Here is a 26,553-nt window from a genome sequence, read left to right as displayed (position 1 = left end):
ACTGTCAGTAAAAATGGCAAGTTATGTAAAAAATGTTAATTATACACCAAGACAATAACAGTTCACAGTCTAATAGAAAACCTCATAGCATGAACAAGAGGGTCGTGTGTGCAACTGTTGTTCATTATGCCTCTCAAATATGGAATAAAAAGCCACCAATGTTACATAGGCAAAAATAATACTAAAAAAAGTTCCACTCAGCTTACAAAAACAAGTTCCCACTCAGGTCCACTACCAGTCAATGGAAAAACAGAGGTTTACACACTATTAGTGGCTCAAAGGCTCTTGAAAAGCAACATGGCTTCCATAAACCAATCCAGCAATATCTGCTCTCGCAAAGTAAATTTTCCCCCTAGCTTCTAAGCCTTGCAGTGTGCCCAAACCACATTTAGCATGCATGTATTTGGCATTGCTGTAATAAGAAGAACCCACTTAGTTTGCTGCGTGTGTCTCCTGGAGCACAATCTGGGCACTATGTGCTGGGTAATAACATGACATATTTGCAATTTTTACTCTCCAACATCCACTGCATGTTAATTACCGGGAAGTGCATTTGGTCCCAAAATAGTCACTACTCCTATAGACCAATTCACTGAGAGTTATACTGTCCAAAATGGAGTCACTTTATAGGGATTTCTACTGCTATGGTTTTCTGACATTGTCTTATTAGAGCTTCTTGTAAGGGTTCCGGATGTTCCATCCAGCCTGTTTTGCCCGCGTCCAAGATAGAGTCTGGTACTTTGCCCTGACCTTGATCTTCCAGTCAGTCCTGTTATTTAAGTCCAGGTCAGGAAAGACTTCTTGCCTGAGTATTTTGTTGCTGGGGGCTTCTGAGCTTCCTCCTGACTCGCTTCTGGAGTTCCTACTGCTGCTTGTTTACTCTGCACTCTGTCTCATCACTTCCAGCTGCCTTGAGTCCTCTGTGCTGCTTTCTGGTCCTAGCTGTGCTTGCCTATTGTCCAGACTTCTAAAGAGAGGAGCTACACATCTCTGGAACTGCTGTGGTCCATAAGACTTTTTGCCATTATTATTATCTGAGCATTAACTCCTGGAGTGTGTCTGTGCGGCCTGCGGTGCTGGACTTGAGCGGGACTTTTTCATCCCTAAAAGAAGTACACTGGAAAACCTTCTCCTCCTTGTTCACCATCTGCATATTTCTGAACTTCCATGAAAGGTGTCGGCTTCACTGTTTGCATATCTCTGGACTAACACGTATAAATGCAGGTCGCACTCTGGCCGCATATAATTTCTGGACTTGCTTGTATTAGCGGTCGCCCTCTTCTAGCATAGTTGCTGGACATTTCCGTTTTGTGATGCTTGCACTTCACTATAATTTCAGGAATTTCTCTGTTTATGTTATACTCTTTGCTTTGTTAATACAGTTTATTTGTCTCAACTTTGGTCTCAGATTCGTTTTATCCCACACAAACAAATTCCATAGTACCTTCATAATTATTACACTTCTACAAATGGTGTGTCCTATCTCCCCTAGAACTTGCTCCTGCAACATCTGATTCCGTCACAAGGTGCTGCCTTATTCATTCTGCAGGCAGCGCTGGTAATAGAGATGTCAGAGCTCTGAGTGGCACCAGCTCTGTCCAGCCGCCAAGGTTAGGGTACCTGGGACCAGTAGTACCATCCAGTCTGACCAGGGCTGCCACTAGGAAATTCGGGGCCCCATGCTGGCAACATTTTCGGGGCCCCCTTGAGACTCCGCCCAGGCTCCACCCCAGCTCCACCTCCATTTCTCGAACCTTCCACAGTCCCATCGTCCTCTTTTGGAAAAACTCCACTTCTGCATCACGTCCTCACCAATAACACATTGACAGTTCCCATCACCAGATCACATACATAGCCAGCAGCTTTCGTAGACTCTTTTGGCTGCGCTCTACTCTACTATAAGAACATAAAAAAAAAGAAAGGGTAGTCAGCTTACCCGAGTCTCTGTTGATTATGACAAGACCAGCTCTTGCACGGATCCAGGCAGAGCAACCAGAAAAGTGCAAAAAAGGGAAAAAAAAATCCAATAGCATTCCCTATTCAATAATTTTCGCTTATGATCACCTCCTCTTTGCGGTTTGCATTATTATGGTTAGAATAACCACGTTGTAATAATTTATTGCGTGCTTTTACCACTCCCTCTGCATCTGTGTTTGAACAGTTGAGTTTCAATGTAATAAATTCACCATATCGTGAATTCTTGATTACATGTGGAGGATGGCATGATTTAGCAGTTAGAATGGAATTACATGCAGTTGGTTTAATAAAGGGGGAAACAGTTATAGAATGATTAATTCGGTTACCATACCACATAATGTCAAATATTTATTTTATTTTCACTAACCAGAATCTGAATAAAGCCATTAAAAGGCTTCACAACGTGACAGAAATCAACTTTTGACACAATTTTTTTTTAAAAACAATAGTGTCTCGAAAGGTTCAACTGTTTTCACTACACAATTTACCAGTATTGTATCCATTATCAAAAAATATCTCCACATGTTAAATCTGGACTATGAACTGTATTTTTGTTTTTCTATGAATCTGAGACTGGGACGCTGATGTTATATATACGTTTTAGAAAGGTTGCCATGGCTGGGGACAGCCATGTTTAAGCAGGGGAGAGTGTAAGGGGGTGGCAGGTCCCCTCTCCTTCTCAGTGTGGCCCCCAAGAAGGCACCGACCTTAGGTAACCTTTTATCTCCCAGTTTTTTTTTTCCAGCAAACAAATTGGTATTGGCAATACTAGAAATGTATTGAATACCAAAGTTTTTTATCAATGTGCAGCAAATAAGTGCAAAGCATGTTTACATGCTGTGAAACCGCAGAGGTTTTCATCCATACAGAATGCAAAAAACCTATTCTATAAAAAAAATTACACAAATTGCAATACATCTAATGTTGTTTATATGATTGAATGCACTAAGTGCAACGTGCAATATATTGGGTGTGCAACCTGTCCTTTAAAAATACGCATCAGACGGTATCTTTCAGATGCGGTTAACCCCAAAGCCACATGGTCCTCTGCAGTATCCATACATTTTTTACAAGTCCACAATGGTAATCTGGATTCTTGTAAGTTCAGTGGCATTGAAAAGGTTTTCAAACCACAAAGAGGAGGTAATCATAAACGAAAATTCCTGAATAGGGAATCCTATCGGCTTTTTACTTTGGATACCCACACCTCTCTTAGTATGAACGCTAGATGTGATCTGATCAAGCAATCTTGAAATCTATATGTGCAATACTTCTTATTTCTATTTCATTCTATTTTGTCAAAATCATTTAATGAATAATATCTTGCTCATATTGTTCTTTATATGTTTTATATTTGTTATTTTTTTCTTACTATTTGTTTTTAGTGTATATGTGTGTATAACAATTTAATTACAGCCAGGCGTGTATTTCACAGGGAGGCACGCTATTCTAAGATCGGTGTTCTGACATTGAGTCAGATCTTGACAAAGACTCACATCGAAACGCATTGATCTGTCTACATGGAGCTGCATCTGCCTGCATAAATATATAGAATTGTTTTTCCTTTTTTAAGTAACTACTCAAAGCTTTTTTTTTTACCATTCCAATCTACGCTGGATTTTTTCCTTTTTTTCTACTCTACTGTAACTCTTTAAACATTTGTTAAAATATCCAATACAATTTCGGTATATTTTTATTTATTTTTCAATTTTTAAAATGACCAATAATATCACATACAATGAAAAAATACTGCCACACCATGACCAAATCACATATTACCACCACAAAGTGACCAAATACTACAATACTGATCATTAATAAAAATACACAATGCTAATACTACCATAAGTGACGTTATAGCTCCCATACTGCCCCCATATGACCTCCCATCTTGCCCACATATGACCTCCCATCCTGCCCACATATGAGCTCCCATCCTGCCCACATATGAGCTCCCATCCTGCCCACATATGAGCTCCCATCCTGCCCACATATGAGCAAAAAAAAAATTCTCCTTACCTGGCCAAGGCCCAGCAGTGCCCTCTCTCTCATTTATTTGAGGTGCGGATGGGAATGTACATCACAGAGACGTCACACGCCGGTGATGTGCACGCTGACGTCAGCTGCTTGGCTGTGATTGGCTGGCAGATGGTAACTATTGCTGTGCAGAAAGCCAGTAGCTTTCTGTACCGCAATATATTGCAACTGAATGTGCGTCCTCAGATGCACATTTAATTGAAAATTGCAGGCCAGGAAAAACGGATTGCGGCACCGCTTCTTGACGGTTCAGACAACCGCCTGCCATTTTTAACAAGCAGTGTAACTGAACTGGTGAGAGACACCTGAATACCACCACTGCAGCCAGTGTCTTATATTTAACCTTCTCACCTATTTCTAGCCTCTCTGTTGTGTTTTCTGTCTCTCTTCTCACTAATTCCATATTTTCTCTCTCCCTCTCTTTTTTTTTTTTATATTTTCTTCTGCCTCATTCTCTTTGGTTATCTGTGGGTCCACCCCCACCATTTAGCCCCACCCCTCCATGTCTCTTCACAGTCTGAGAGCTGTGATGCTGCTGGAGGGGCGGGATCAGATGCTCAGCTCCTGGCTCTACTGCTGAGTGCAGGCGCGGGCGGGTGAGTATTGTCACAGCGTGTGACTGTGTGTCCTTCTAGAAAAGGCAGTAATGCCCTGATGGCGGCCCTGGGCATGACAACCAGAGGTCTCCAGCAGACCTCTATGGCTGTCAGTGCCGGATTGCTATGCAATGCTATCAGGGGCGGGCTGAGCCGGGAGGCTGGAATACATATGCCCCCGGGCCGGTGCCTAAGCTGCTGCACAGGCCCGCTGGAGGACCGGCAGTGATTTTAATACATAGTGCACCTGTAGTGCACGGTCGAGTCATCAGGCCAGCCGGCCCGAGATGCAGGCTGCAACAGTATGTGATGAGCAAGCCCAGTGGAAGGTACCAGCCAGTACCTGGAGGGTGAGGAGCATCAGAGTGCAGATCAGCAACACAGGACGGCAGGACAAGATAAGAGGTAGCTGCCCTGTGTGCCCACTGCCCAGCTCATTCCAGGTAACCTCTCCAGCTTCCCATCTCAACTTTTGCTGTCCTAAGTAGCAGGGGGGCATTTAACAAATTAAACAAGACAGGTTAGAGTATGTGTTTTTTCTGGGTATGTGTGTTTTCATATGTGTGTTTTACTATGTGTGTGTTTTCCTGGGTGTGTGTGTCATTGTACAGTGGGGCTGTGTGTGTGTGTGATTATACAGTTTGGCTGTGTGTGTGTGTGTGTGTGTGTGTGTGTATATATGTCATTATACAATGGGATAACAGCAGAAATATGCCAGACAAATAACTCCCTGGTATACATGCTTCATTATTATTATTACTGTGCTTCATTGTTGCTATCAATCTGACAATCGATCTGCTTCATCCTCAGGTATATCCACTGGCTGCTGCAAAACCATAACCCATCTTTCCTGATCCCAATCAGCCTGTATCTCTCTGCTATTACTGGTATGTCCACTGGCTGCTTTCTCACCCTATTCCTTTATGCTAACACACAGTTTGGCCTTATCTGTCCATTTGAATCTCCTTTTGCATTTTCTTCTCTGACTTCTAATTAATCGTCTCCTGTGTCTGTGTCCAGTCTCCCTGCTGCCCCTCTCTCCTGATCACACCTGGCCTATTTGATGTGCAGTTAGCCTGTTATAAATTCAGACTCATAGGTCTGCCTGGACCTTGGTCTGTCTTTGTAAGGATGTATTTTAACGATAACAGCAGAAATATGCCAGAAATGAGCCAGAAGTGACCAGAAGGTACGACTAACCGCTAACTAAATTTCTTTTTCCTCCACACTTACTCTCACCATGCTGACATGCTCTAACAGTTTTGGGTCCATTACTCTTGACTCTCCTTCGCTATCCGCAAACCCCAGCACACGCTAACCAAATAATTTCTCCTTCCCTCTTGCCTCCCCACCTGACCTCCTCTGCTCACCTGCTCCTCGACCTCAGATCCCTCTTAATAAAATACAAAACAAGCCGCCCACCCTCGTTCTCCCACATGCTCTCACTCTTCCTGCTTCTCCTCACTGCTGGCGACATATCTCCCAACCCTGGACCCCCACAGCTCATACCCCCCATTATTACCCCCCTCTATCGTTCCCAATGGAGCCATATAAATAGATAATTAATAATGGGGCTGTTTATGTGTGTCATTATACAGTGGGTCCATGTGTGTGCCATCATACAGTGGAACCGTGAGTCGTTATACAGTGGGGCTGTGCGTGTGTCATTATACAGTGGGGCTGTGCGTGTGTCATTATACAGTGGAGCCGTGCGTGTCATTATTCAGTGGGACCGTGTGTGTCATTATACAATGGGACCGTGTGTGTTATTATACAGTGGGACTGTGTGTCATTATACAGTGGGACTGTGTGTGTGTGTCATTATACAGTGGGACTGTGTGTGTGCATCATTATACAGTGGGGCTGTGTGTGTGCGTCATTATACAGTGGGACTGTGTGTGCGTCATTATACAGTGGGGCTGTGTGTGCATCATTATACAGTGGGGCTGTGTGTGCATCATTATACAGTGGGGCTGTGTGTGTGCGTCATTATACAGTGGGGCTGTGTGTGTGCGTCATTATACAGTGGGACTGTGTGTGTGTGTCATTATACAGTGAGACTGTGTGTGTGCGTCATTATACAGTGAGGCTGTGTGTGTGCGTCATTATACAGTGGGGCTGTGTGTGCGTCATTATACAGTGGGGCTGTGTGTGTGCGTCATTATACAGTGGGGCTGTGTGTGTGCGTCATTATACAGTGGGGCTGTGTGTGTGCGTCATTATACAGTGGGGCTGTGTGTGTGTGTCAATATACAGTGGGACTGTGTGTGTGTCAATATACAGTGGGTCTGTGTGTGTGTCATTATACAGTGGGTCTGTGTGTGTGTCATTATACAGTGGGACTGTGTGTGTGTGTGTCATTATACAGTGGGGCTGTGTGTGTGTCATTATACAGTGGGGCTGTGTGTGTGTCATTATACAGTGGGGCTGTGTGTGTCATTATACAGTGGGGCTGTGTGCGTGTCATTATACAGTGGGACTGTGTGTGTGTGTCATTATACAGTGGGGCTGAGTGTGTGTCATTATTCAGTGGGGTTGTGTGTGTGTCATTATACAGTGTGGTTGTGTGTGTAGCAGAGGCGATCGAACAACTGCAGCTTCTAGTCTCCCATGGAGACTATTGAAGCATGCAAAAAGTTAAAAAAAATGTTTTATAAAATAATCACCTGATCTATTAACCCCTTCACTGCCAAGGGTGGTTTGCACGTTAACTCCCGGGCCAATTTTTACAATTCTGACCACTGTCCCTTTATGAGGTAATAACTCTGGAACGCTTCCATGGATCCCGGTGACTCTGACATTGTTTTCTTGTGACATATTGTACTTAATGATAGTGGTAAAATTTCATTCAAATAACTTGCATTTACTTGTGAAAAAAACGGAAATTTGGCAAAAATTTTGAAAATTTTGCAATTTTCCAACTTTGAATTTTTATGCCCTTAAATCGCAGAGATACGGCACTCAAAAAACTTAATAAGTAACATTTCCCACATGTTTACTTTACATCAGCACAATTTTGGAACGAACATTTTTTTTGTTAGGAAGTTATAAGGGTTAAAAGTTGACCAGCGATTTCTCATTTTAGCAACACCATTTTATTTTTACGGACCACATCACATTTGAAGCACTTTGAGGGGTCTATATGATAGAAAATACCCAAACGTGACAACATTCTAAAAACTGCACCCCTCAAGGTGCTCAAAACCACATTCAAGAAGTTTATTAACCCTTCAGGTGCTTCACAGGAATTTTTTGAATATTTAAAAAAAAAAAAATGAACATTTAACTTTTTTCACAAAAAAAATACTTCAGGTTCAATTTCTTTTATTTTACCAAGGGTAACAGGAGAAATTGGACTGCAAAAGTTATTGGGCAATTTGTCCTGAGTACGCTGATACCTGATATGTGAGGGGGAACCACTGTTTTGGCGCATGGCAGAGCTCAGAAGGGAAGGAGCGCCGTTTTGACTTTTTCATTGCAAAATTGGCAGGAATTCATATTGGACGCCATGTCACGTTTGGAGAGCCCCTGATGTGCCTAAACAGTGGAAACCCCCCACAAGTGACCCCATTTTGGAAACTAGACCCCCCAAGGAACTTATCTAGATATGTGGTGAGAACTTTGAACCCACAAGGGCTTCACAGAAGTTTATAACGTACAGCGGTACAATTAAAAAATCATATTTTTTCCACAAAAATGATCTTTTCACCCCAATTTTTATTTTCCCAAAAGAAAGGTAACAGGACCCTAAAAGTTATTGTGCAATTTGTCCTGAGTACGCTGATACCCCACATGTGGGTGTAAACCACTATTTGGGCGCATGGCAGAGCTCGGAAGGGAAGCAGCACCATTTGACATTTTTTGGCAGGAATTGAGATCGGACACCATGTCGCGTTTGGAAAGCCCCTGATGTACCAAAACAGTGGAAACCCCCCACAAGTGACCCCATTTTGCAAACTAGACCCCCCAAGGAACTTATCTAGCTGTGTGGTGAGCACTTTGAACCCCCCAGTGCTTCAGAGAAGTTTATAATGCCCAGGCGTGAAAATAAAAAAAATCATATTTTTTCCACAAACAAGATCTTTTAGTCCCCAATGTTTTTATTTCCCCAAGGGTAACAGGAGAAATTGGACCCCAAAAGTTGTTGTCCAATTTGTCCCGAGTACGCTGATATCCCATATGTGGGAGAAAACTACTGTATGGGCACACGTCGGGGCTCGAAAGGGAAGTAGTGACGTTTTGGAATGCAGACTTTGATGGAATGGTCTGCGGGTGTCATGTCGCGTTTGGAGAGCCTCTGATGTGCCTAAACTATTGAAACCCCCCACAAGTGACCCCATTTTGGAAACAAGACCCCCCCACGGAACTTATCTAGATGTGTGGTGAGCACTTTGAACCCCCCAAGCACTTCACAGAAGTTTATAACGCCCGGGCGTGAAAATTAAAAAAAAATCATATTTTTTTCCACAAAAATGATATTTTTGCCCTCAATTTTTTATTTTCCTAAGGGTAACGGGAGAAATTGGACCCCAAAAGTTGTTTTGCAATTTGTCCTGAGTATGCTGATACCCTACATGTGGGGGTAAAACACTGTTTGGGCGCATGGCAGAGCTTGGAAGGGAAGGAGCACCATTTGACTTCTTCAACTCAGAATTGGCTGGAATTGAAATCAGACGCCATGTTGCGTTTGGAGAGCACCTGATGTGCCCAAACAGTGGAAACCCCCCAATTATAACTCCAACCCGAACCCCAACACACCCCTAACCCAAATCTCAGCCCTAACCCTAGCCCTAACCCGGGAAAATGGAAATAAATACATTTTCTTTTAGTTTTATTATTTTTCCCTAACTAAGGGGGTGATAACGGGGGGTTTGATTTACTATTTATGGCGGTTTTTATGCTTGGCAGCTGTCACACGCTGAAAGACGCTTTTTATTGTAAAAATAGTTTTTGCATCATCACATATTGAGAGCTATAATTTTTCCATATTTTGACCCACCGAGTCATGTGAGGTCTTATTTTTTGCTGGACGAGTTGACGCTTTTATTGGTATCATGTTCGCGCACGTGACATCTTTTGATCGCTTTTTATTCCGATTTTTGGGACGCAGAATGAACAAAAACCAGCGCTTCATAAATTTCTTTTAGGGGGTGCGTTTACACCGTTCCGTGTGCGGTAAAATTGATAAAGCGGTTTTATTCTTCGGGTCAGTACGGTTACAGCGATACCTCATTTAGGTTTTTTTATGTTTTGTCGGTTTTATGCAATGAATACAATTTTATATAAAAAATAATTATTTTTGCATCGCTTTATTCAGCGAGCTATAACTTTTTTATTTTTTCACTGATGACGCTGTGTGGCGGCTCGTTTTTTGCGGGACAAGATGACGTTTTCAGCGGTACCAAGGATATTTATATGCGTCTTTTTGATCGTGCGTTATTGCACTTTTTGTTTGGCGGTCGCTAAATGGGTTAACTAATGGGACAGTTTTATAGGGCGGGTGGTTACGGCCGCGGCGATACCAAATATGTGTACTTTTATTGTTTCTTTTTTTTTATTTCCAAAAAATGAATTTATTAGGGAATTTTTTTTTTTTTTTTTAATTTATTTAGCGATTTTTTTATTAAATTATTTTTACACTTTTTTTTTTTTTTTTTTTTTAACTTTACTACATTGTCCCAGGTGGGGACATCACTGTCCTGTGACAGATCGCTGATCTGTCACATCACAGATCACTCTGACAGATCAGCAATCTGTCACAGGCAGTGCAGAAGGCTTCCTCATGCCTGCGCTTTGCAGGCACTGAGGAAGCCAGCTCCCTGCAGGCCCCCGAAGGCCCCCGTCGCCATCTTGGCTTCAGGGACCTGCAGGGATGGAGCCCCCCACAGCAGCGCTGCACATTGCGCTGCTGTGGGGGGCTCAGGGAAGCACGGAGGGAGCCCCCTCCCTGCCGATGCTTCCCTTTAACCCCCGGTACACCGCGATCGTGTTTGATCGCGGTGTGCAAGGGGTTAACGTGTCGGGGGCGGTCCGTGACCGCCCCTGACACATAGAGCCGGGTGTCAGCTGTGATAATCATCTGACACCAGGCCGCGATCAGCGGCGCTCCCCCCGTGAGCGCCGCTGATCGCGGTGACGTAATATTCCGTCCATGGGAATTAGGTCCAGGGTCACATGGACGGAATATTACATCCATTGTAGGAAAGGGGTTAAGCTATGAAAAGAATTAATCCAATCGGTAAACGTTGTAGCGAAAAAAAAGTCAAAACACCAGGATTACGTTTTTTTGTCGACATAACATTGCATTAAAATGCAATAACAGGCGATCAAGAGATCATATCTGCACCAAAATAGTATCATTAAAAATGTCAACTTGGCATGTAAAAAATAAGCCCTCAGCCAGCCCCAGCTCAAGAAAAATTTCTTGGAAAATGACACAATTTTTTCTTTAATTTTTTTAACAAACTTTGGATTTTCACAATTTAAAAAAAAACAAAAAAAAACCTAGACATGTTTGGTATCTACAAACTCGTAATGACCTGGAGAATCATAATGGAAGGTCAATTTTAGCATTTGGTGAACATAGCTAAAAAAAAATAAATCCAAAAAACAGTTGTGGATTTGCACTTTTTTTTGCAATTTCACCGCACTTGGAATTTTTTTCCTGTTTTGGAGTACAAGATATAGTAAACCCAATGGTGTTGTTCAAAAGTAATTCTCGGCATGCAGCAAACAAGCCCTCGCGTGGCCACATTGATGGCTCTGGGAAGAAGGGGAGCGAAAAACAGAAACACAAAAATGAAAAAGGACTTACAGACTCAGATAGGCAGGCCAACCCCACCGCAATCATACTATCATTCAGAATGAACCTGCTAAAATAGACAATTTTTCATTCTATGTTACATCTTCAAGAACAGCATACAGCTCTGGCAAAAATTAAGAGGCCACCACATCGAATCCCTGTCATGGGCAGCCCGATCTCCAGACCTCAACCCTATTGAAAACCTCTGGAATGTAATCAAGACAGGTGTGATGTCTCTATGTAGTTTATCACAATCCTGTTTGAAGATAGTTGGTTTTAGGGCATGTGCACACGTTGCGGATGGCTGTGCAGAATTTTCCGCGCGTTGAATATGCTTTTTTTTTTTTTGCAGAATCCACAGGTTAAAAACCGCACGTTTTTTGTGCGGATTTTTTGTGGATTTTGTGCGCATTTCGCCTGTGTTTTTACACCTGCGGATTCCTAAAATGGAATGGGTGTAAAAACACTGCGGAATCCGCACAAAAGAATTAACATGCTGCGGGAAAAAAACGGCAGTGTTTCCGCAAGGATTTTGCATGTGCACAGCGGGTTTTTTTTTTTCCATACAATAGCATTGTACTGTAAATGACCTGCGGATCCGCAGCAAATCCAAAAACGTGTGCACATAGCCTTAAAAGAAATTGAAGAGTCAGGATAAAGGGAAACTGTTATTGTACAGAAATTCACACTTGGCCTCACTGCACATTTAATGTTAGTGATCATAAAAGCAAAGTTTGGCCAGAAAGACTGGACCTGGTCTTGTAGGGACCATATGAGCACATTCAGTAGCACAGAAGGGAGAGAAGGTGGATTCATCCAATAAGATATCAGGGTTCTAGGAAGCCAACAGCATCATTACCCTCCGCTTTCTCTTACAGGCCCATCATAATATTTTTCTTCAAGTGATTTTTTTAACTTGTCCCCAAATTCTACGTACACTGTCATTTGGCTTTGTAGTTTACAGATCTGGGCAGGTAACGGTTAGTGTCTTCTAATCCCAGGGGCTAGGTGGATCCTCCAGGTGGTAAGTTCTATAGAAAAGGGCTTTCAATGCCCAAAGTCATTTGAATAGTTTTGGGAGGAGAAGAATGTTGTGGTCTAGAGGCAAAATGGTGCCTCTAGACCTTTACATACAGATAATTATAGGCCTTGTGTATTTAGTCCTGTCTATTACCTGGTGATGTGAGGGGCTGGGGAACCTCCATCATGACGTCCTTGTACAGATCTCTGTGTCCTTCTAAATACTCCCACTCCTCCATGGAGAAATAGACAGCGACATCCTGACACCTTATAGGAACCTGACACATACAATGATACCGTCATCCCCCGATCCCTTCATAGCATTACTGTATAATGTCCCAGCATTCCCAGCAGTGTCACCTCTCCAGTCAGCAGCTCAGTCATCTTGTAGGTGAGTTCTAGGATCTTCTGATCATTGATGTCCTCATGTATCAGGGGGTGAGGTGGAGGCCCCGTGATTGGGCTCATGGGTCTTCCCCATCCCTCAGACACAGGGTCCTGACAGCGCTCACTAGAGGTCTTCTTCACTACTGTGTAATCCTGGTTATGGAGAGACACATTAATAAATCTCACTACAGACATTTCCAGAGTCCTCACCTCTCCAGTTCTGTCCATCTGTTATTCCCATAGATAAGAATGATGTAATGTGACGTCATCAGAATCTCTCACCTCTCCAGTAAGCCGGAAGAGGATCTCTAGGGTGAGGTGTAATATTCTCTCCGCCATCTTGTCTCTGTCCATATCCATCCTTGATGGGTAAATCAGGAAAATTCTCTTATGTAGAAGATCTTCACTGAGAGGATCCGATATTGTAGAGACCTGAATGAGAAGATGAGCCGATGTAACATCATAAAAATCCTGTGTAATAATACAATTACTGGAGATAATAAGGGAAACATAACAGGAGATAGAATGTTTAGATGTTGCATTCTCTAGTCTTATATGGACTAGAACAGAAGTTGAATTGCTGACTTGGACATCTCCTCCATGCTCCCAGTCACTGGCTATGTTACTCACTGCTTCGGCAACTGATTGGCTGTAGCAATCACAAGATCGTTGGGACTGAGCAGGAAATACAGAGACTGGTGGGGAATCTAGCAGCAATGGTATTTTTGTTAGTTTACAATATTTAGTTTCCTTCTTTACATCTACTAATAAAACCTATATATTTAGGCCACAGACAACAAGCAGTTTCTTCCTCGGAGTCGGCAGCTGAATACGTTCCTCATAGACTCATCTTCCATAACGCTAATTCTCGTCTCATTTACCGACACTGGAATCGGCATTAGCAATACTGCAGGAGATATTCATTACACGGGACAGGAGAAATAACGACTTCATGATGAGGACGACATCTTCATCTTCTACTACGGCTCTAGAAACATATTTGTCCAGAGTCCGTCACGGACTCCATCCCCACCGGCCGTCTATATGAAGGTTTCCCGTCTTCCCCGCACTGTAATCTTCTATCACATTAGATCTCAGCTCTGAGTCACACACAGAAGTTTGAGGCTTTTAGAAAAGCTTCTTGGCAAGAACAACAAGACAGGAGATATATGAGGCCAATGTCTCCACATACAGTGATTTTTTTCTCTAGATATGATGTTTTATGGAGGTTTCCTTGGTTCTCGTGTTTCATAGTTGGGTCGTTTGTATCTATCAGCGGAAAAGGAACAAAACCATTGTGATTCTTATAAGGAGACAACACAGAACCCCCTAAATATAACATTTTATAACAACCCCACAATCTGTGACTCTTCAGGGTAAATCGCTCTCTCACCATTGGATTAGAGCTGATACTAAGAAGCAAAAGAGACTAAACAGACTTTCTGTCACCTCCATAAAGGGGCACTTTCCCGTGTTTGTCAGAACTGTCCGAGGATTATTGGAGGTGATAGTTTCCCCCCAATTAGAAGGGACACCTGTGGATATTGGGGTCTTTACCTGCTACAGTCCTGGTGAGGAGCCTCCACCCGCAGAGCCGCACTCCACATAGAGAATAATGGAGCCTCCAGCACCGACCTCCACCCGCAGAGCCGCACTCCACATAGAGAATAATGGAGACTCCAGCACCGACCTCCACCCGCAGAGCCGCACTCCACATAGAGAATAATGGAGCCTCCGGCACCGACCTCCACCCGCAGAGCCGCACTCCACATAGAGAATAATGGAGCCTCCAGCACCGACCTCCACCCGCAGAGCCGCACTCCACATAGAGAATAATGGAGCCTCCGGCACCGACCTCCACCCGCAGAGCCACACTCCACATAGAGAATAATGGAGCCTCCAGCACCGACCTCCACCCGCAGAGCCGCAGTCCACATAGAGAATAATGGAGCCTCCAGCACCGACCTCCACCCGCAGAGCCGCACTCCACATAGAGAATAATGGAGCCTCCAGCACCGACCTCCACCCGCAGAGCCGCACTCCACATAGAGAATAATGGAGCCTCCAGCACCGACCTCCACCCGCAGAGCCGCACTCCACATAGAGAATAATGGAGCCTCCAGCACCGACCTCCACCCGCAGAGCCGCACTCCACATAGAGAATAATGGAGCCTCCGGCACCGACCTCCACCCGCAGAGCCACACTCCACATAGAGAATAATGGAGCCTCCAGCACCGACCTCCACCCGCAGAGCCGCACTCCACATAGAGAATAATGGAGCCTCCGGCACCGACCTCCACCCGCAGAGCCACACTCCACATAGAGAATAATGGGGCCTCCAGCACTGACCTCCACCCGCAGAGCCGCACTCCACATAGAGAATAATGGAGCCTCCAGCACCGACCTCCACCCGCAGAGCCGCACTCCACATAGAGAATAATGGAGCCTCCGGCACCGACCTCCACCCGCAGAGCCGCACTCCACATAGAGAATAATGGAGCCTCCAGCACCGACCTCCACCCGCAGAGCCGCACTCCACATAGAGAATAATGGAGCCTCCGGCACCGACCTCCACCCGCAGAGCCACACTCCACATAGAGAATAATGGGGCCTCCAGCACTGACCTCCACCCGCAGAGCCGCACTCCACATAGAGAATAATGGAGCCTCCAGCACCGACCTCCACCTGCAGAGCCACACTCCACATAGAGAATAATGGAGCCTCCGGCACCGACCTCCACCCGCAGAGCCGCACTCCACATAGAGAATAATGGAGCCTCTAGCACCGACCTCCACCCGCAGAGCCGCACTCCACATAGAGAATAATGGAGCCTCTGGCACCGACCTCCACCCGCAGAGCCGCACTCCACATAGAGAATAATGGAGCCTCCAGCACCGACCTCCACCCGCAGAGCCGCACTCCACATAGAGAATAATGGAGCCTTCGGCACCGACCTCCACCCGCAGAGCCGCACTCCACATAGAGAATAATGGAGCCTCCAACACTGACCTCCACCCGCAGAGCCACACTCCACATAGAGAATAATGGAGCCTCCAGCACCGACCTCCACATAGAGAATAATGGAGCCTCCGGCACCGACCTCCACCCGCAGAGCCGCACTCCACATAGAGAATAATGGAGCCTCCAACACTGACCTCCACCCGCAGAGCCGCACTCCACATAGAGAATAATGGAGCCTCCAGCACCGACCTCCACATAGAGAATAATGGAGCCTCCGGCACCGACCTCCACCCGCAGAGCCGCACTCCACATAGAGAATAATGGAGCCTCCGGCACCGACCTCAACATAGAGAATAATGGAGCCTCCAGCACCGACCTCCACCCGCAGAGCCGCACTCCACATAGAGAATAATGGAGCCTCCAGCACCGACCTCCACCCGCAGAGCCGCACTCCACATAGAGAATAATGGAGCCTCCAGCACCGACCTCCACCCGCAGAGCCGCACTCCACATAGAGAATAATGGAGCCTCCAGCACTGACCTCCACCCGCAGAGCCGCACTCCACATAGAGAATAATGGAGCCTCCAGCACCGACCTCCACCCGCAGAGCCGCAGTCCACATAGAGAATAATGGGGCCTCCAGCACCGACCTCCACCCGCAGAGCCGCACTCCACGTAGAGAATAATGGAGCCTCCAGCACTTACCTCCACCCGCAGAGCCGCACACCACATAGAGAATAATGGAGCCTCCAACACTGACCTCCACCCGCAGAGCCGCACTCCACATAGAGAATAATGGAGCCTCCAGCACCGACCTCCACCCGCAGAGCCACACTCCGGTTGAGCCTAGACTATATGTGCTCCTTCCAGGTATATATTCTGAAATTCTTGAAGATAGCAGACTATATGGACTGACTGCTCTGTGCGCACAGGACCTGTGATGAGGTCACAGGAGGGGAGGAGTCAGGGGTCACATGATCAGGGCCCTCAGTGAATTAGTGATGGGAAGTCCAGCTCATTTTGGTGATCCAGCTCATTCGGCTCCACTCACCATTTAGAGCCGGCTCTTTCAACGGCTCTTTTTTTTTAATATTAAGTTCTCCACAGTCCTCGCTCCGGTCTCTCCTGTACAGTGAGGCCTCATTATACCCCTGTATAAGGATCTAGTGACGCAGTGTAGACTGTTATTCAGCATTGCTGTTTCCTCAGATTGTCAGCTCTTGTGATCAGGCCCCCGCTCCTCGCTCCGGTCTCTCCTGTACAGTGAGGCCTCATTATACCCCTGTATAAGGATCTAGTGACGCAGTGTAGACTGTTATTCAGCATTGCTGTTTCCTCAGATTGTCAGCTCTTGTGATCAGGCCCCCGCTCCTCGCTCCGGTCTCTCCTGTACAGTGAGGCCTCATTATACCCCTGTATAAGGATCTAGTGACGCAGTGTAGACTGTTATTCAGCATTGCTGTTTCCTCAGATTGTCAGCTCTTGTGATCAGGCCTCTGCTCCTCGCTCCGTCCTCTCCTGTACAGTGAGGCCTCATTATACCCCTGTATAAGGATCTAGTGACGCAGTGTAGACTGTTATTCAGCATTGCTGTTTCCTCAGATTGTCAGCTCTTGTGATCAGGCCCCTGCTCCTCGCTCCGGTCTCTCCTGTACAGTGAGGCCTCATTATACCCCTGTATAAGGATCTAGTGACGCAGTGTAGACTGTTATTCAGCATTGCTGTCTCCTCAGATTGTCAGCTCTTGTGATCAGGCCTCTGCTCCTCGCTCCGTCCTCTCCTGTACAGTGAGGCCTCATTATACCCCTGTATAAGGATCTAGTGACGCAGTGTAGACTGTTATTCAGCATTGCTGTTTCCTCAGATTGTCAGCTCTTGTGATCAGGCCCCTGCTCCTCGCTCCGGTCTCTCCTGTACAGTGAGGCCTCATTATACCCCTGTATAAGGATCTAGTGACGCAGTGTAGACTGTTATTCAGCATTGCTGTCTCCTCAGATTGTCAGCTCTTGTGATCAGGCCTCTGCTCCTCGCTCCGTCCTCTCCTGTACAGTGAGGCCTCATTATACCCCTGTATAAGGATCTAGTGACGCAGTGTAGACTGTTATTCAGCATTGCTGTTTCCTCAGATTGTCAGCTCTTGTGATCAGGCCCCTGCTCCTCGCTCCGGTCTCTCCTGTACAGTGAGGCCTCATTATACCCCTGTATAAGGATCTAGTGACGCAGTGTAGACTGTTATTCAGCATTGCTGTTTCCTCAGATTGTCAGCTCTTGTGATCAGGCCCCCGCTCCTCGCTCCGTCCTCTCCTGTACAGTGAGGCCTCATTATACCCCTGTATAAGGATCTAGTGACGCAGTGTAGACTGTTATTCAGCATTGCTGTCTCCTCAGATTGTCAGCTCTTGTGATCAGGCCTCTGCTCCTCGCTCCGTCCTCTCCTGTACAGTGAGGCCTCATTATACCCCTGTATAAGGATCTAGTGACGCAGTGTAGACTGTTATTCAGCATTGCTGTTTCCTCAGATTGTCAGCTCTTGTGATCAGGCCCCTGCTCCTCGCTCCGGTCTCTCCTGTACAGTGAGGCCTCATTATACCCCTGTATAAGGATCTAGTGACGCAGTGTAGACTGTTATTCAGCATTGCTGTTTCCTCAGATTGTCAGCTCTTGTGATCAGGCCCCTGCTCCTCGCTCCGTCCTCTCCTGTACAGTGAGGCCTCATTATACCCCTGTATAAGGATCTAGTGACGCAGTGTAGACTGTTATTCAGCATTGCTGTTTCCTCAGATTGTCAGCTCTTGTGATCAGGCCCCCGCTCCTCGCTCCGGTCTCTCCTGTACAGTGAGGCCTCATTATACCCCTGTATAAGGATCTAGTGACGCAGTGTAGACTGTTATTCAGCATTGCTGTCTCCTCAGATTGTCAGCTCTTGTGATCAGGCCTCTGCTCCTCGCTCCGTCCTCTCCTGTACAGTGAGGCCTCATTATACCCCTGTATAAGGATCTAGTGACGCAGTGTAGACTGTTATTCAGCATTGCTGTTTCCTCAGATTGTCAGCTCTTGTGATCAGGCCCCTGCTCCTCGCTCCGCTCTCTCCTGTACAGTGAGACCTCATTATACCCCTGTATAAGGATCTAGTGACGCAGTGTAGACTGTTATTCAGCATTGCTGTTTCCTCAGATTGTCAGCTCTTGTGATCAGGCCCCTGCTCCTCGCTCCGCTCTCTCCTGTACAGTGAGACCTCATTATACCCCTGTATAAGGATCTAGTGACGCAGTGTAGACTGTTATTCAGCATTGCTGTGTCCTCAGATTGTCAGCTCTTGTGATCAGGCCCCTGCTCCTCGCTCCGGTCTCTCCTGTACAGTGAGGCCTCATTATACCCCTGTATAAGGATCTAGTGACACAGTGTAGACTGTTATTCAGCATTGCTGTCTCCTCAGATTGTCAGCTCTTGTGATCAGGCCTCTGCTCCTCGCTCCGGTCTCTGCTGTACAGTGAGGCCTCATTATACCCCTGTATAAGGATCTAGTGACACAGTGTAGACTGTTATTCAGCATTGCTGTCTCCTCAGATTGTCAGCTCTTGTGATCAGGCCCCGTCTCCTCGCTCCGGTCTCTCCTGTACAGTGAGGCCTCATTATACCCCTGTATAAGGATCTAGTTACACAGTGTAGACTGTTATTCAGCATTGCTGTCTCCTCAGATTGTCAGCTCTTGTGATCAGGCCCCGTCTCCTCGCTCCGCTCTCTCCTGTACAGTGAGGCCTCATTATACTCCTGTATAAGGATCTAGTGATGCAGTGTAGACTGTTATTCAGCATTGCTGTTTCCTCAGATTGTGAGCTCTTGTGATCAGGCCCCTGCTTCTCGCTCCGCTCTCTCCTGTACAGTGAGGCCTCATTATACTCCTGTATAAGGATCTAGTGATGCAGTGTAGACTGTTATTCAGCATTGCTGTTTCCTCAGATTGTCAGCTCTTGTGATCAGGCCCCTGCTCCTCGCTCCGGTCTCTCCTGTACAGTGAGGCCTCATTATACTCCTGTATAAGGATCTAGTGATGCAGTGTAGACTGTTATTCAGCATTGCTGTTTCCTCAGATTGTCAGCTCTTGTGATCAGGCCCCTGCTCCTCGCTCCGGTCTCTCCTGTACAGTGAGGCCTCATTATACCCCTGTATAAGGATCTAGTGACGCAGTGTAGACTGTTATTCAGCATTGCTGTTTCCTCAGATTGTCAGCTCTTGTGATCAGGCCCCCGCTCCTCGCTCCGGTCTCTCCTGTACAGTGAGGCCTCATTATACCCCTGTATAAGGATCTAGTGACGCAGTGTAGACTGTTATTCAGCATTGCTGTTTCCTCAGATTGTCAGCTCTTGTGATCAGGCCTCTGCTCCTCGCTCCGTCCTCTCCTGTACAGTGAGGCCTCATTATACCCCTGTATAAGGATCTAGTGACGCAGTGTAGACTGTTATTCAGCATTGCTGTTTCCTCAGATTGTCAGCTCTTGTGATCAGGCCCCTGCTCCTCGCTCCGGTCTCTCCTGTACAGTGAGGCCTCATTATACCCCTGTATAAGGATCTAGTGACGCAGTGTAGACTGTTATTCAGCATTGCTGTCTCCTCAGATTGTCAGCTCTTGTGATCAGGCCTCTGCTCCTCGCTCCGTTCTCTCCTGTACAGTGAGGCCTCATTATACCCCTGTATAAGGATCTAGTGACGCAGTGTAGACTGTTATTCAGCATTGCTGTTTCCTCAGATTGTCAGCTCTTGTGATCAGGCCCCTGCTCCTCGCTCCGGTCTCTCCTGTACAGTGAGGCCTCATTATACCCCTGTATAAGGATCTAGTGACGCAGTGTAGACTGTTATTCAGCATTGCTGTTTCCTCAGATTGTCAGCTCTTGTGATCAGGCCCCTGCTCCTCGCTCCGGTCTCTCCTGTACAGTGAGGCCTCATTATACCCCTGTATAAGGATCTAGTGACGCAGTGTAGACTGTTATTCAGCATTGCTGTCTCCTCAGATTGTCAGCTCTTGTGATCAGGCCCCGTCTCCTCGCTCCGGTCTCTCCTGTACAGTGAGGCCTCATTATACTCCTGTATAAGGATCTAGTGACGCAGTGTAGACTGTTATTCAGCATTGCTGTTTCCTCAGATTGTCAGCTCTTGTGATCAGGCCTCTGCTCCTCGCTCCGGTCTCTCCTGTACAGTGAGGCCTCATTATACTCCTGTATAAGGATCTAGTGATGCAGTGTAGACTGTTATTCAGCATTGCTGTTTCCTCAGATTGTCAGCTCTTGTGATCAGGCCCCTGCTCCTCGCTCCGCTCTCTCCTGTACAGTGAGGCCTCATTATACCCCTGTATAAGGATCTAGTGACGCAGTGTAGACTGTTATTCAGCATTGCTGTTTCCTCAGATTGTCAGCTCTTGTGATCAGGCCCCTGCTCCTCGCTCCGCTCTCTCCTGTACAGTGAGACCTCATTATACCCCTGTATAAGGATCTAGTGACGCAGTGTAGACTGTTATTCAGCATTGCTGTGTCCTCAGATTGTCAGCTCTTGTGATCAGGCCCCTGCTCCTCGCTCCGGTCTCTCCTGTACAGTGAGGCCTCATTATACCCCTGTATAAGGATCTAGTGACACAGTGTAGACTGTTATTCAGCATTGCTGTCTCCTCAGATTGTCAGCTCTTGTGATCAGGCCTCTGCTCCTCGCTCCGGTCTCTGCTGTACAGTGAGGCCTCATTATACCCCTGTATAAGGATCTAGTGACACAGTGTAGACTGTTATTCAGCATTGCTGTCTCCTCAGATTGTCAGCTCTTGTGATCAGGCCCCGTCTCCTCGCTCCGGTCTCTCCTGTACAGTGAGGCCTCATTATACCCCTGTATAAGGATCTAGTGACACAGTGTAGACTGTTATTCAGCATTGCTGTCTCCTCAGATTGTCAGCTCTTGTGATCAGGCCCCGTCTCCTCGCTCCGCTCTCTCCTGTACAGTGAGGCCTCATTATACTCCTGTATAAGGATCTAGTGATGCAGTGTAGACTGTTATTCAGCATTGCTGTTTCCTCAGATTGTCAGCTCTTGTGATCAGGCCCCTGCTCCTCGCTCCGGTCTCTCCTGTACAGTGAGGCCTCATTATACTCCTGTATAAGGATCTAGTGATGCAGTGTAGACTGTTATTCAGCATTGCTGTTTCCTCAGATTGTCAGCTCTTGTGATCAGGCCCCTGCTCCTCGCTCCGGTCTCTCCTGTACAGTGAGGCCTCATTATACTCCTGTATAAGGATCTAGTGATGCAGTGTAGACTGTTATTCAGCATTGCTGTTTCCTCAGATTGTCAGCTCTTGTGATCAGGCCCCTGCTCCTCGCTCCGGTCTCTCCTGTACAGTGAGGCCTCATTATACTCCTGTATAAGGATCTAGTGATGCAGTGTAGACTGTTATTCAGCATTGCTGTTTCCTCAGATTGTCAGCTCTTGTGATCAGGCCCCTGCTCCTCGCTCCGCTCTCTCCTGTACAGTGAGACCTCATTATACCACTGTATAAGGATCTAGTGACACAGTGTAGACTGTTATTCAGCATTGCTGTCTCCTCAGATTGTCAGCTCTTGTGATCAGGCCCCGTCTCCTCGCTCCGCTCTCTCCTGTACAGTGAGGCCTCATTATACCCCTGTATAAGGATCTAGTGACACAGTGTAGACTGTTATTCAGCATTGCTGTCTCCTCAGATTGTCAGCTCTTGTGATCAGGCCCCGTCTCCTCGCTCCGCTCTCTCCTGTACAGTGAGGCCTCATTATACTTCTGTATAAGGATCTAGTGATGCAGTGTAGACTGTTATTCAGCATTGCTGTCTCCTCAGATTGTCAGCTCTTGTGAACAGGCCCCGGCTCCTCGCTCCGGTCTCTCCTGTACAGTGAGGCCTCATTATACACATGTATAAGGATCTAGTGACGCAGTGTAGACTGTTATTCAGCATTGCTGTTTCCTCAGATTGTCAGCTCTTGTGATCAGGCCCCATCTCCTCGCTCCGCTCTCTCCTGTACAGTGAGGCCTCATTATACCCATGTATAAGGATCTAGTGATGCAGTGTAGACTGTTATTCAGCATTGCTGTTTCCTCAGATTGTCAGCTCTTGTGATCAGGCCCCGTCTCCTCGCTCCGCTCTCTCCTGTACAGTGAGGCCTCATTATACCCCTGTATAAGGATCTAGTGACACAGTGTAGACTGTTATTCAGCATTGCTGTCTCCTCAGATTGTCAGCTCTTGTGATCAGGCCCCGTCTCCTCGCTCCGCTCTCTCCTGTACAGTGAGGCCTCATTATACCCCTGTATAAGGATCTAGTGACACAGTGTAGACTGTTATTCAGCATTGCTGTCTCCTCAGATTGTCAGCTCTTGTGATCAGGCCCCGTCTCCTCGCTCCGCTCTCTCCTGTACAGTGAGGCCTCATTATACTCCTGTATAAGGATCTAGTGATGCAGTGTAGACTGTTATTCAGCATTGCTGTCTCCTCTGATTGTCAGCTCTTGTGAACAGGCCCCGGCTCCTCGCTCCGGTCTCTCCTGTACAGTGAGGCCTCATTATACACATGTATAAGGATCTAGTGACGCAGTGTAGACTGTTATTCAGCATTGCTGTTTCCTCAGATTGTCAGCTCTTGTGATCAGGCCCCATCTCCTCGCTCCGCTCTCTCCTGTACAGTGAGGCCTCATTATACCCATGTATAAGGATCTAGTGATGCAGTGTAGACTGTTATTCAGCATTGCTGTTTCCTCAGATTGTCAGCTCTTGTGATCAGGCCCCGTCTCCTCGCTCCGCTCTCTCCTGTACAGTGAGGCCTCATTATACCCCTGTATAAGGATCTAGTGACACAGTGTAGACTGTTATTCAGCATTGCTGTCTCCTCAGATTGTCAGCTCTTGTGATCAGGCCCCGTCTCCTCGCTCCGCTCTCTCCTGTACAGTGAGGCCTCATTATACCCCTGTATAAGGATCTAGTGACACAGTGTAGACTGTTATTCAGCATTGCTGTCTCCTCAGATTGTCAGCTCTTGTGATCAGGCCCCGTCTCCTCGCTCCGCTCTCTCCTGTACAGTGAGGCCTCATTATACTCCTGTATAAGGATCTAGTGATGCAGTGTAGACTGTTATTCAGCATTGCTGTCTCCTCAGATTGTCAGCTCTTGTGAACAGGCCCCGGCTCCTCGCTCCGGTCTCTCCTGTACAGTGAGGCCTCATTATGCACATGTATAAGGATCTAGTGACGCAGTGTAGACTGTTATTCAGCATTGCTGTTTCCTCAGATTGTCAGCTCTTGTGATCAGGCCCCGTCTCCTCGCTCCGCTCTCTCCTGTACAGTGAGGCCTCATTATACCCCTGTATAAGGATCTAGTGATGCAGTGTAGACTGTTATTCAGCATTGCTGTTTCCTCAGATTGTCAGCTCTTGTGATCAGGCCCCGTCTCCTCGCTCCGCTCTCTCCTGTACAGTGAGGCCTCATTATACCCCTGTATAAGGATCTAGTGATGCAGTGTAGACTGTTATTCAGCATTGCTGTTTCCTCAGATTGTCAGCTCTTGTGATCAGGCCCCTGCTCCTCGCTCCGGTCTCTCCTGTACAGTGAGGCCTCATTATACCCCTGTATAAGGATCTAGTGATGCAGTGTAGACTGTTATTCAGCATTGCTGTCTCCTCAGATTGTCAGCTCTTGTGATCAGGCCCCATCTCCTCGCTCCGCTCTCTCCTGTACAGTGAGACCTCATTATACCCCTGTATAAGGATCTAGTGACGCAGTGTAGACTGTTATTCAGCATTTCTGTTTCCTCAGATTGTCAGCTGTTGTGATCAGGCCCCGTCTCCTCGCTCCGCTCTCTCCTGTACAGTGAGACCTCATTATACCCCTGTATAAGGATCTAGTGACACAGTGTAGACTGTTATTCAGCATTGCTGTCTCCTCAGATTGTCAGCTCTTGTGATCAGGCCCCGTCTCCTCGCTCCGCTCTCTCCTGTACAGTGAGGCCTCATTATACCCCTGTATAAGGATCTAGTGATGCAGTGTAGACTGTTATTCAGCATTGCTGTTTCCTCAGATTGTCAGCTCTTGTGATCAGGCCCCTGCTCCTCGCTCCGGTCTCTCCTGTACAGTGAGGCCTCATTATACCCCTGTATAAGGATCTAGTGACGCAGTGTAGACTGTTATTCAGCATTGCTGTTTCCTCAGATTGTCAGCTCTTGTGATCAGGCCCCTGCTCCTCGCTCCGCTCTCTCCTGTACAGTGAGGCCTCATTATACCCCTGTATAAGGATCTAGTGACGCAGTGTAGACTGTTATTCAGCATTGCTGTTTCCTCAGATTGTCAGCTCTTGTGATCAGGCCTCTGCTCCTCGCTCCGGTCTCTCCTGTACAGTGAGGCCTCATGATACCCCTGTATAAGGAGCTAGTGACGCAGTGTAGACTGTTATTCAGCATTACTGTTTCCTCAGATTGTCAGCTCTTGTGATCAGGCCCCTGCTCCTCGCTCCGCTCTCTCCTGTACAGTGAGGCCTCATTATACACCTGTATAAGGATCTAGTGATGCAGTGTAGACTGTTATTCAGCATTGCTGTGTCCTCAGATTGTCAGCTCTTGTGATCAGGCCCCGGCTCCTCGCTCCGGTCTCTCCTGCACAGTGAGGCCTCATTATACCCCTGTATAAGGATCTAGTGACGCAGTGTAGACTGTTATTCAGCATTGCTGTTTCCTCAGATTGTCAGCTCTTGTGATCAGGCCCCTGCTCCTCGCTCCGCTCTCTCCTGTACAGTGAGGCCTCATTATACCCCTGTATAAGGATCTAGTGATGCAGTGTAGACTGTTATTCAGCATTGCTGTTTCCTCAGATTGTCAGCTCTTGTGATCAGGCCCCGTCTCCTCGCTCCGCTCTCTCCTGTACAGTGAGGCCTCATTATACCCCTGTATAAGGATCTAGTGATGCAGTGTAGACTGTTATTCAGCATTGCTGTTTCCTCAGATTGTCAGCTCTTGTGATCAGGCCCCTGCTCCTCGCTCCGGTCTCTCCTGTACAGTGAGGCCTCATTATACCCCTGTATAAGGATCTAGTGATGCAGTGTAGACTGTTATTCAGCATTGCTGTCTCCTCAGATTGTCAGCTCTTGTGATCAGGCCCCGTCTCCTCGCTCCGCTCTCTCCTGTACAGTGAGACCTCATTATACCCCTGTATAAGGATCTAGTGACGCAGTGTAGACTGTTATTCAGCATTTCTGTTTCCTCAGATTGTCAGCTGTTGTGATCAGGCCCCGTCTCCTCGCTCCGCTCTCTTCTGTACAGTGAGACCTCATTATACCCCTGTATAAGGATCTAGTGACACACTGTAGACTGTTATTCAGCATTGCTGTCTCCTCAGATTGTCAGCTCTTGTGATCAGGCCCTGTCTCCTCGCTCCGCTCTCTCCTGTACAGTGAGGCCTCATTATACCCCTGTATAAGGATCTAGTGATGCAGTGTAGACTGTTATTCAGCATTGCTGTTTCCTCAGATTGTCAGCTCTTGTGATCAGGCCCCTGCTCCTCGCTCTGGTCTCTCCTGTACAGTGAGGCCTCATGATACCCCTGTATAAGGATCTAGTGACGCAGTGTAGACTGTTATTCAGCATTGCTGTTTCCTCAGATTGTCAGCTCTTGTGATCAGGCCCCTGCTCCTCGCTCCGCTCTCTCCTGTACAGTGAGGCCTCATTATACCCCTGTATAAGGATCTAGTGACGCAGTGTAGACTGTTATTCAGCATTGCTGTTTCCTCA

General features: G+C 46.8%; 1 protein-coding gene across 4 annotated transcripts in view; it reads right to left on the bottom strand.

The window, feature by feature from the left end:
- Positions 1–26,553, bottom strand: part of LOC141047073 (uncharacterized) — a 503,490-nt gene that overhangs the window by 2,449 nt on the left and 474,488 nt on the right. For 2 of the 4 annotated variants that reach the window (XM_073542010.1, XM_073542011.1), the window contains exons 1-4: positions 15,500–15,541; positions 13,102–13,251; positions 12,793–12,972; positions 12,587–12,710 (exon numbers count right to left, since the gene is read on the bottom strand). In XM_073542010.1, the coding sequence (XP_073398111.1) occupies positions 12,587–12,710; positions 12,793–12,972; positions 13,102–13,251; positions 15,500–15,526 (481 nt within the window). In that variant the 5' untranslated portion in view covers positions 15,527–15,541. Of the gene's footprint in view, positions 1–12,586; positions 12,711–12,792; positions 12,973–13,101; positions 13,252–14,376; positions 14,516–15,499; positions 15,542–26,553 lie in introns of those variants that run through there. The other 2 variants (XM_073542012.1, XM_073542013.1) reach the window with 2 other exon arrangements.

The sequence above is a fragment of the Dendrobates tinctorius genome, unplaced genomic scaffold, assembly GCF_039654945.1.
Source record: "Dendrobates tinctorius isolate UK_male_01 unplaced genomic scaffold, ASM3965494v1 ptg000126l, whole genome shotgun sequence".
Lineage (NCBI taxonomy): Eukaryota > Metazoa > Chordata > Amphibia > Anura > Dendrobatidae > Dendrobates > Dendrobates tinctorius.
The sequence above is the reverse complement of the archived record's forward strand: the minus strand, read 5'-3'. Positions and strand labels throughout refer to the sequence as shown.